Source organism: Toxorhynchites rutilus, chromosome 2, assembly GCF_029784135.1.
Source record: "Toxorhynchites rutilus septentrionalis strain SRP chromosome 2, ASM2978413v1, whole genome shotgun sequence".
NCBI lineage: Eukaryota > Metazoa > Arthropoda > Insecta > Diptera > Culicidae > Toxorhynchites > Toxorhynchites rutilus.
Genome location: NC_073745.1, coordinates 273,230,672 through 273,242,804, shown reverse-complemented (window position 1 = coordinate 273,242,804; position 12,133 = coordinate 273,230,672). Strand labels below are relative to the sequence as shown.

The following is a 12,133-nucleotide window of genomic DNA, read 5'->3' as shown; positions in this document are numbered from 1 at the left end:
AATATCTTGGTAGCCAGGATCAAGGAGGCGAGGGCTGTCTTTGCGAGTCTGAGGAAGACATGGAGGTCAAATCAGATCAGTCACCACACAAAAATCTGGATCTTTAATTCCAACGTAAAATCAGTGCTGCTTCACGCTTGTGAAACGTGGGGCGTATCAACAGGGGACGCACGGAAGCTTCAGGTTTTCGTAAACCGATGCCTGATGATAATTCGGGCTTGGTGGCCATACAACTGGATCTTAAATGAAGAGCTTCATCGTGTTGCCAGCAGATACCGGTCCTAACAGAGATTCAAGAGCGTAAGTGGCGGTGGGTCGGCCACACATTACGGAACAATGGTACTGAAATCTGCAGGCAAGCACTAGACTGGAAGCCGCGAGGACATCATCGCAGAGGATCCTGGCGTCGAAGCCTCACGAACGAGATGAGAGGAGTCGACCCAAATTTTACCTGGATAAGGTTAAGATGAGAATTGCGGATCGCCCAGGAAGGAAGCTTCTAACGAAAGCTCTATGTTCCCAGCGTGGAGCGCACCAACAATAAGTAAGACAGTAATTAAGTTATGTTCAAAGTGCGGGCATTTAGCCTAGAAGAGGAGGTTGAATAAACCAAAAAGCATATTCAATATGTGTTTATTTATTCCCTGAGAGTTTCAAAAATATCCGACTTAACATGAATTTTTGGGGATCATTTTTGTCTGTTGCATTTTTTATTCGAGTACGGTCTTTATTTAAGGATCTATTGTATACATACCTTAATTTTATAACCTCGTATCGTCCTTAAAATTAGATAATGCGCTACTTTTGGTGCTGGTGGTGGTACCCTGAGCGATAGAGCAAAACAGCCTGGTTTGGTGGTACTCTGGCGTACCAAAAACGCTCCCGGACTCTGCCGCGACAAAACCTCCAGCGAGATCTCCCTGGGGATTCCCGCCTGAAACCAGGGAGCGCCTTTCAGTTCGTGCTGTTCCTTCAAACTGAGACTGTCATTACGGAGGGTCATCGGTGCGCCAGTAGTTCCGTTGGGTGGATATAAAACCGGAGCGTTGTGATTGTAGCGCGGAGTACCATCAGCGTTGCTATGGGTTACCAACGACCGTTGGCAGGAATCACCAAATTTGTTGAACACTACATTTGCCTCCGCAGCTTCGCTGCAAATTCCTTCGTTCACGTATCCATCGGAGATCGTCTGTGAGGAGCTAGACGAACTGGATGGCGATGAGCTGTGGACCAGCGGTCGGCTGTCTTCTGCCGTTCGGAGGATTCCCATGGTTAGACGTTTGACCTAAGACATAGAGAATCGTTAAAGAAAGATGTGTCTCTTAACTGATTGATACTTACTAAGGGAGGTTTTTCGGTCAACTTCCGACAGTTGTTTAGCTCGGTTGGGGAGTTTTCCTCTTCGGAGTTACTTTGTCGGGGGACTGCTAACAGGTTATTCGTATGATGGAAGAATATCCCAGAACTGGAGGTGGTTGGCATCGGCACACCTACCGGACTCCTCGTGGCCGCGGTGGGGGCCACCAATCGGGGATGGTTGTTCGGGGTTGTTTCGATTTGATTGCTATTCAGCGCTGTACAATTCATCTTCTCGGCATTGGGGAATCACCACGCAATCTGAAAGCAATAAAATGTTTTTCATTGTGTAAGCACGATTTCAACACTAATCACTAAAATAGTCAACGGGGAGGCTATTCATATAGGCATAAAATGCTCGTCAAGCTGTTGTGTTCGAGAGAGCCCAATAAAATTAATGCCGAGCTTAATAATGTGGCATAGCAATTTGATCATCCTTCCACGTGCCGACCGTTTCTCTAGCCGACAGCAAGCCATCGGGATATGTATACGTTTAGTTAGCAAAATGAACCATCCACTCAATCTAATCAACTTATTCTTTCTTTCTTTCGGGTCTATTTGTGCGAGCTGACAGCCGACATTTCCCACCGAAAGAAATGCCTCTTCCTATCTAGTGTCAAGGATTCGTACGGATGTATGTATATAAATGCGTATTCATCAAAGTGGGAAACAGATTGACCTTTCGCAACACTTATCACTTACCAAACAACGCCTGACAGGATTGGATAATGAATATGGATATGCCTGTCCAATAAGTTAGGAAGACAGTCCGTTCGGGAAGAGTGCTGATATATTGTATCAGTTTAAGATGCGAAAACTGAATTGTATTGGAATGGAACAAATTGAATCGAAATACTCAACATCCTGCTGACATTGAAAGCAACATACCAAATGTTTGTGGTTTGTTCTTCGACTTTGAATGAGCGTTATCTCCGAAACCAGGCTATGCCATTCGCTCTTAATTGTTGGGTGACAATCAATGCTCACTTATCGCTCTTAGCATGAACGAAACGAAATAGAGAGGAAAGCGTACCACCCGCAGAACAGCCACTGTTTAGAAGGATTAGGCGGAAGCGTAGCAAGTATAAGCCTTATGTGTGTGGAAGGAAACGGAGAAAAGCGAAAGGACAAAGCTCTAGTTACAGTCAGCTGCGATTGTGAATGTCAGGGGTCATCTCTGTTCAGTGTGGTTTTCAAGATGATACTACTGCTTCAGAACAAGTTGCTTCCTTCTTTCCATTGGCTCTGTTAATACGTTAATGTGATTATGGTCATTTGCAAAGGGAGACAAAGTCAAATATCTGCTAGCCAATTAGGGAACGCTATCTCATATTTTTTAGCTGTGACTATAATGGAGCTGATATTTTTTCCTGGCGTTGATGCATGGAACTTCATTGAACAAAATTGAATTACATATTTCCTAATTGCTGTGAAAATGTTAATTTCAAACGCTTTTCGTACGAATGAGACACTCCCGTGAGCCTGGTAAAAAAAACACGAACTCTTGATGGTCCCTAATTTACAAATTGATCGCTCTTGTCGGGCCCACAACTGCCCTTGCTCAGGGGCGGAAAATTATTCCTGAGATCTACTGCGAAAAGGGCGAAGTACTTCAGAAGCCGGAGAACAACAACCAATTGCATTTCCGAGTATTAACTCTTCCGGTGCTACAGGTTCTTCTCGGGAGCTTCTGGCCGGGGAGGAATATCAAACAGATTTACAAATAAAATTACTTGTTATCATTCGATTGTTTTGAGAAAGCGTATAAAGGTTAAAGGCGAAAAATTCGTATAGAAAAATCTTTTAAAAGTTTGAATGAGGTGTTTGATTTATTATTTATTTATCGAGTATGCATAACAGAGTGAATCAGAGTAACTAATTGATTATCAAAAATGTCTTGTTCAAAATGGGTAGATTGAATACAAATTTAAGTGGTTTTAATTCGAGGTGTATTCAGATGTCAACTTGAAGTGTCCGTTTGTATTAAAAAATCATTCCTTTGTGAGTCTCTGAGTTTGTGAGTGTCATCTCAAGGACGCGAAAAGGATACTTATTCTAAAATTGTTCTTAAAACGAGTTACCGCAGGTTATCTTCAAGAAACTGAATGTGATTGGAGTGAACAGAAGGTTCAGCATTCGCACCATAAAACGCTTCATGGAAAATTCAACCTGATATTAAGGGGTCCGTGAGAACCATACATGCGGAGAAAATAGTTAAACAGCGGATTCGCTACTCATTACGGACGCAAAAAAAAGCCAGGCAGCTACACCCAAATTTAATTTTTAGCATATGTTATGGCATCCCAATTTATTACATTAAATGAGCTGAAAAATAACAGAAAATGTTAGAGCCAATATGAGACCCATTCCATGAGGTTATGCATCAGAAAACCAAATTTCAAATCTAGTTTTAGGAGAAATTTGAAAACGTTAAACGTGAAAACGTGCTTATTCAACTAATTGTATCATAAAATTTTTGCAACAAATTTAATTTTTATGCACCAACCTTTGAGAGAGGCGAGTTTAAAAAACTACTTAATTATATTTAAAATATTTTAGGTTTTCACTATTTTTATGTTTCTTGAGATATCTCTGTACATGCTTAACCAAATTTCAATGTCTATATACCATTGAATGGGTGATTAAATGCTTGTTTGAAGAGCCATGGGACCTACGTTTCATTTTGTAATTTATGAGAAACAAGCATTTGAAAAACAGGTAGCATCAAGCATTTGAAGCGTTGTCACGTCACAAAAATAGAGCATTTTTTTAGTTTATCAAATGAACATAGGTTCAAACATTTTTATATTTGGGTTTCTCTGAGCAAACAATGAAAGTCACAAAATTTGGTTGAGATCGATCCACAAATAGAGAAGTATCAACTGTCTCCAGAAGTTGTTGTCACGTCACGAATAGTATTCGATCCATTCCAGTGTGACGTAACAACATTTTGACTCACTACAAACACTTTTTTTGCGTTTTCACGAATAAAGCACACAACATTAAACGATGTTATATTAAAATTAAGAAAATTTGCAACAAGAATCATCAGTTGGAGAATATTTTATAGTTAGGTTGGCTTGTTGTCAGTCAAATACTTTTGTGACGTGGCAACACCTGACTTTTTGTTGTTTCGGACTGTTGAACATTAATGTAGCCCCCTCTTGTATAGTTTTTACGTCAATGATATAGATGATTGTCTAACTAGAGACTGCACGCTGAGACAACTTGCAGACGATGGAGTTATTTCCATCACGGGTACTAATCCCGCCGTTCTGCAAAAATCCTTGCAAGATACCCTGAACAATCTGTTCACGTGGGCTCAAAACTGGGTATCGAATTCTCTACGAAGAAAACCGAAATGGTCGTTTTTTCTAGGAAGCACGAACCCGCCCAATTCCAGCTTCACCTATCCGGCAAAACGATCAAGCACTCGATGTTTTTCAAATACCTTGGAGTATATTTTGACTCTAAATGTACCTGGGGAATACACATTGCGTATTTGAAACAGAAATGCCAGCAAAGAATCAATTTTCTCCAAACAATAACCGGAACATGGTGGGGCGCCCATCCAGGAGACCTCATTCAGTTGTACAAAACAATGATATTATCAGTGTTAGAATATGGCAGTTTTTGCTTCCGATCAGCTGCCAGGATTCATATTCTCAAGCTGGAGAGAATACAATATCGTTGCTTGCGTATAGCCATGGGGTGTTTGCATTCGACACATACGATGAGTCTCGAAGTTTTGGCAGGAGTACCCCCGCTTACTCTTCGGTTCACAGAATTATCCTACAGATTTCTCATCCGTTGCAAGATCATGAATCCATTGGTGATTGATAACTTCGAAAATCTACTCCAACTGACTCCTCAGTCAAGTTTTATGTCTTTATACCATGAGTACCTTACCCACGACGTGCACCCTTCACCAGGCATCTCCAACCAAGTTTGCTTCCCATACTTTTGCAATTCCTCTGTCATTTTTGATCTGTCCATGCGACAAAAAATCCATGGAATCCCAGATCATCTACGCTCAGATTCTATTCCGCCGATATTTTCGGCAGAATATGGGAGCATAGTAAGATCTGATAATATGTTCTTTACTGACGGTTCATTCATAAACGGGTCCACTGGCTTTGGCATCTTCAATGAAAATTCCAGTGCCTCTTTCAAACTCAAAGATCCTTGTTCCGTGTATGTTGCTGAACTGGGTGCGATATACTACGCACTGGGGATCATTGAAACATTGCCCATCGACCACTATTTAATTTTTTCAGACAGTCTCAGCTCATTAGAAGCAATCCGCTCAATGAAGGTTGATAAACGCTCATCTTATTTCCTAACAAGAATAAGACAACTATTGAGTGTTTTGGTCGAAAAATTATTCAAGATTACCTTAGCATGGGTTCCCTCTCATTGCTCGATTTCGGGGAATGAGAAAGCGGACTCGCTAGCTAAGGTGGGCGCTTTAGAAGGCACTCTTTTTGAAAGGCAAATTGCTTATAATGAATTTTTCCACATTCCTCGTCAGTATATGCTCGTAAGTTGGCAGCGCATGTGGAGTGGAGATGAGTTCGGTCGTTGGTTACACACGATTATCCCTAAGGTCTCGACGAGGGCATGGTTCAAGGGATTGAATATAGGTCGTGATTTCATTCGCGTGATATCTCGGCTTATGTCCAATCACTACAACCTAAACGCGCATCTCTATCGCATTGGGCTCGCAGCAAACAATCTTTGTGATTGTGGCGATGGCTACCACGACATCGAGCATGTTGTCTGGTCGTGTATCCGGTTCCATGCTGCTCGCTCTCAGCTCTCTAGAGCACTAAGAGCACAAGGCAGACAATCGGATATCCCCGTCCGGGATATCTTAGGTAGCCGTGATCCTGATCTTCTGCTTCATCTATACCTGTTCCTCAGAAACGCCGATGTCAACGTTTAATGATGTTTCCTTCGTTGTGTCCCCGTTTCATATCCCTCCTATCCGATCGATAAACTTTTACTTAGTCGCGGCAATACATACACACACTCTTTACAGACACACGGGCCAAAGGTTGTGCAGTCCACTGATCATTCAACAAGAGCCAAAGGTTGTACCGATCATGACAACTCTACACGAACTGATGATTGCGCCGGCTAGTGACCATTCTATCCTGGATTCCTCGAGTCGAGAAAGACGCACCACGCTAGATATGAGGTACAGACTAGGGGGGCGTTGCTGATTAATGGTCAGCTGCATCCCAATAGCAGGTATCCCGTGTCGGGCACACGTACAGAGCATTGGAGACAGCAACATCCCAATTACGAAAACACTTGTAATACTAACCTCGAGCCAACCGCGAGTAATCGGTTACATATTACTAACATAGATAATAAGAAAAATTGTATTGAACTCCCGGCCCCGTGAGGCTAACGCCATATGAGCCTTTATAAAAATATATATTTTGGAAAAAAAAAAACATTAATGATTAATTTCATGAATTACCGTTTCGTTTCAAAACATACAAATTATATTTCTCCTATGTTTTATCAACAATATATAAACGTAGATTACATAATATAAAATATAATCTTATTTCAACTTCCGGTTTGCTGATGGTATTATTGAATGCTAAAAAAATATGGAAAACCCACACGATATGGACTTACCAGCGGAAGTCGAATGTCGTATTCCGATGCCATTTTAGAATCGAGGATGTTGACTTCCGGTTCGTTAAAAACGGATATAAAAGGCCGGGAATGGCATGAAATCCCACAATACGATCGTGAATGGTAATATTGGCATATCACCATGGGTGCACGAAGATGAATAAAAAAAGAATAATGTTTGACAGTGAGAGATAGGACTTAAGTGAGAGGGAGATAATGTTTGAGTCTGAAGAACCTAGCCTTAGAGCGACGTGTGTGGAGTTATACAAAGAAAGTGCACATACATATGTACACGCAATCATCAACGTTAAAGATCAACGATTTCGATCGTCAAAGTCATCTTCAATACGCAAACATAAACGCCCTTGCACAGGTATGTGCGTTTATCAAAAGTTTCTGATAGCAACTTCAAATGCGTTCCCCCTGTAGTGAACGCCACTCGATGAACCAGGATTGTGCTAGCCAGAGTGAACGTGTTAAACAATCACGATATAAGGTCGGTTTTGGACCACCCCGTCTTTTCCCAAATAAAGACATACCGTATATTACAGGTAACAGGTAGATTCAAATTATATAGCTTTTTTTTGATGAACATACCATAAACAATTAAAATTGCCTTGTTTCGTAATGTTTCACAAACTAAAAGAACATAGAACTCATTTTGCACACAGGTCGAATATATTAGGCTGTCAAAAAAGTCCTGCGGTATTTCCGCGAGGTGTCGTTGTAAGCGCGTAGTTCTAGTTGTATTCATTGTATCGAGTCATACTATAGCTTGTTGGAAAGGTATTTTTGCGCGCTATAATATAGTCCTTGGCAGTGTTTTGTTTGGTCGAGTCGTTCGTGAGTTATAGTGTCGCAAATATGGAGTAAAATAAAGAGAAAATCCGACATATTTTACAGTACTACTATAACAAAGGCAAAAATGCATCTCAAGCTGCCAATAAAATTTGTGCAGTTTATGGACCCGATACAGTTTCCATTTCCACTGCACAACGATGGTTTCAACGTTTTCGTTCTGGTGTAGAGGTCGTCGAAGATGCGCCACGCTCCGGAAGGCCTGTCGTCGAAAATTGCGACAAAATCGCTGAATTAGCCGAGAAAGACCGGCATAGTAGCAGCCGTAGCATCGGCCAAGAGCTGGGGATAAGTCATCAAACCGTTATTAACCATTTGAAGAAGCTTGGATTCACAAAGAAGCTCGATGTATGGGTGCCACACACGTTGACGCAAAAAAACATCTTTGACCGTATCGACGCATGTGAATCGCTGCTGAATCGCAACAAAATCGACCCGTTTCTGAAGCGGATGGTGACTGGCGATGAAAAGTGGGTCACTTACGACAACGTGAAGCGCAAACGGTCGTGGTCGAAGCCCGCTGAAGCGGCTCAGACGGTGGCCAAGCCCTCATTAACGGCCAGGAAGGTTCTGCTGTGTGTTTGGTGGGATTGTCAAGGAATAATCTATTATGAGCTGCTTCCCTATGGCCAAACGCTCAATTCGGACCTGTACTGCCAACAACTGGACCGCTTGAAGGTAGCACTCATGAAGAAGAGGCCATCTTTGATAAACAGAGGCCGCATTGTCTTCCATCAGGACAACGCCAGATCACACACTTCTTTGGTGACGCGCCAGAAGCTCCGGGAGTTCGGATGGGAGGTTCTTTTGCATCCGCCGTATAGTCCGGACCTTGCACCAAGTGACTACCACCTGTTTTTTGTCCATGGCGAACGAGCTAGGTAGTCAGAAGTTAGCCACAAAAGAGGCCTGTGAAAATTGGCTATCCGAGTTTTTTGCCAATAAGGAAGCGAGCTTCTATAACAGGGGTATTATGAAGTTGGCATCTCTTTGGGAACAAGTCATCGAACAAAACGGCGCATATTTGACTTAAAACAGATGATTGTAACTAATTTTATGAACAAATGAAAATTAAAAAAAAATACCGCAGGACTTTTTTTTTGATATATTAGGTTGGGAAAATTCAAAACATTATTTAAAATGCTTCGGATTGTCCGATTTGGGACAACTAGGCACCGTTTTGTTGTATAAAAAGTCGCTTCATATATATCTTAGAAGTCTTGGTTTTTGGAGAAAAACGCTGGTAATTAATTTGCCCAATCTTTTCTAGATCCCAATATCTTATCATTCAGGAAGTTTTACAATGAGACAAAAAGGTGGTAATCGATTCATGCTTGATCCAGTTCGGAGGTCCGGATGGATGCATTAAAACTTCCCCCATCAAGTTCCCGGAGTTTCTGGCGAGTCACTAGAGACGTGTGTGGCTTTGCGTTGTCCTGGTGGAACGCAACATTTCTGGCATTCTGGCCGTTTCCGGTTAATCGCCAGCTTCAAAAAAATCAGTTGTTAGGCCATACGGAAGCAACTCTTTATAAATTATTCTTTTCAAATTCCACCAAATGCACATTAGAATCTTCCTGGCCATTAGTCCCGGTTTGGCCATTGTTTGAGATGCTTCAGTATGATTGACCACGATTTAAGAAATGGGTCGGCTTCGCAGATGGAAGCTCGATCCATCATGTTTATTTGTGATAATTGGTATGGCTCCCGAACATGCTTTTTGAATCTACCTTTGCGCAAATAGTTTGAATCTGTTTTATGGTCTATTTTCAGGTACTGGGCTTTCTAAGACTACGAACATGCCGGTCAACTAAGGTTATTTCTGTGATTTCATCGACGTAATCTACCGAGAATATAATGAATTTCTTTTTCCCCATTTTAATATAATAATATATCAATATGCACTTGATTAAAATTGCGTTTTAAAAATTTCATTCAAAAATTTAACTGAAAACCACTGATGGTTTTTAACAACTCAAAAGTATTGATGCAATTTTGATTTTGCAACAAGTTTTTGATTGTAAACAAAATTTTGTAAAAGACTGGAATATTAGTCACAAGTAGAATAAACGTTAGGAAAACTACATGTTTTCTTATTGGTGTCATTACCTAGACTTAGATCTAGTTCCATTTGGACGTGTTTTTTTTTTAAAAAAAAGCTAAACATTTTGTCTCCTCAGCAAGGGTAAGAAAATCTTCTTCTTCTTCTTCAATGGCACTAACGTTCCTAGAGGAACTTCGGCGTCTCAACGTAGTATTACTTGCGTCATTTTTATTAGTACTTAGTTGAGATTTCTATGCCAAATAACACGCCTTGCAATGCATTCTGAGTGGCAAGCTCTAGAATACGCGTGATCACAGTGCAAGTCGGAGGAAATTTCTTTGACGAAAAATTCCCCCGAACAGAACGGGAATCGAACCCGAACACCCGGCATGTTAGTTATGACGCTAACCACTCGGCCACGGGCCTTGCACATAGGGTAAGAAAATCACGAACAATAAAAAATAGAAATTATTCAAAAGAAGGATGGATCATTGAATTGACTGATTTGATAAATTCAATTCATATTATTCATATCAATTTATCAGTTCAACAAATGCAAATTGATCTATACAGGAAGATTGACAAAACTTTAGGTGCGAAGTTTTGCTAATCTTCTTGTATGGGAAACCTGTAAATGTTTTTTTTTCTAAGTTGCATTGGTTGTTGAAAACTTTTACCTCTTCCTGTAAGACACACAATATTTGTGTGTATGTTTGATGTGTTTTTCTTCCTTCTGATAGAAGTTTACCATTTCATATAACATCATCATTCTCTCGGTATACTCCCCCATATCTCCATCTTCCATAACACCCCCTTCTTACGGTATGTATCCATTGATAAAGTTCCATTAATGTTGCCGGAAATTTTCAAGGCTACAGTCTCAGTAGCTCACTCTTTTTCGACATCGAATCACAGTCGCTTGTTATGGTCCCAATTTCTATCCAACTCCAGCCAAGCATCCATGTGACCCTCTTAAAAAGTACACTGATTCGATTCTCTGTTTTGGTTCGGATTTAAATCCCCCCGAAGCAAGCGAATCAAGGGATGAGTCTGCTTTTCTGGGAGATGGAAATTGTTGCAGAGTGAATGCGATGTAAGGGTGGCACAAATTGTCGCAATTACTTCCGTAAGTAGCACTGACTGACGGTTTTTCGTTCTCGAATCCATATTTAGATTAGTGTGAGAATGTACTGTCTAATGAGTATCTCGCCACAAATGGATGGTTGGCATGCCTGGAAATCCTCCATAGAGTGTATAATAAACATAATGATCCGAATGCCTCACAAATCAATTATCGGAACCGCTCGCTCTCCTGCTTCGCAATAAATCTCTTTCTAACGATCAAAGTTCATCGCCGTTTCCCTTTGATTCGATGGGTTATTAATTATCACCCCTCACATCGAGCGCATATCCTAGATAGGGAGCCACTGAATTGCTTCCTTATTAATCGCGTAATGCGCGTTTGCCGGAAAATTGCGTTTATGACGAAGGTTCGCGCGGATTGTAAAAGATTGCGTGACCTGTTGATACATTTATTTGCCGATGTTTGTAACTTGGGATTATGCGTTTAGTCTGTAATCTGCCATCAGATCAGGCAATCTTTTCTTTTATTCACCTGTCTGCAGGGTACCATAAAAACGGAACTTTTTTTAGACGCAGAGACACCGGTGCGCAACAATTTTCACACAGCGCCTTGAACTGTACATCAATGAAACGACGTGTTCATCATTCTTCGTTCGATGTTTGTTTTTTGCTTTTTTGGATGGAGATGAAAAATTGAGCAGGGAATCATGATGGAGTTTCGTCCGTTTCGGTGCTATCGTCAACAAGTTGGGTTTTGCTTTGATAGATGTGCAGAATGGATTGGTGTATAATGGCAATGATTCACTTTTTTTTGGTGATACTAAACAAGATCTCGGGTGATTTAATTTTGCATAATTTGAGAAACGAATGATGACTGACACTGAAACTGAAAAATAAACGATTAAATACTACTAGTTTATTTCGCAGTCACCTTTTTCAATGGATCGCATGTATCGCATGTTTTGCGTTGAACTGGTTTTCTTCCACGGGAACATAATACAGTAAAACCTGTTTTTGTGCGAATTTTTTTGTGCGGTTTTCTGTTCTTGTGCAGTTTTTTTATGCGATTTTTTTATGTGCGGTATATGAAAAGAAGCATATTTGACGAAGTTATCGTCCATTCTGTTTTGACGTAGAACT

General features: G+C 40.8%; 1 protein-coding gene across 8 annotated transcripts in view; it reads right to left on the bottom strand.

The window, feature by feature from the left end:
* LOC129764402 (EGFR adapter protein-like) overlaps nucleotides 1-12,133 on the bottom strand; it is a 205,003-nt gene that overhangs the window by 17,246 nt on the left and 175,624 nt on the right. For 7 of the 8 annotated variants that reach the window (XM_055763431.1, XM_055763432.1, XM_055763430.1 and 4 more), the window contains 2 exons: nucleotides 1,342-1,617; nucleotides 755-1,285 (listed from right to left, as the gene is read on the bottom strand). In XM_055763431.1, coding sequence (XP_055619406.1) covers nucleotides 755-1,285; nucleotides 1,342-1,587 — 777 coding nt within the window. In that variant the 5' untranslated portion in view covers nucleotides 1,588-1,617. Of the gene's footprint in view, nucleotides 1-754; nucleotides 1,286-1,341; nucleotides 1,618-2,058; nucleotides 2,238-12,133 lie in introns of those variants that run through there. The other variant, XM_055763437.1, reaches the window with a different exon arrangement.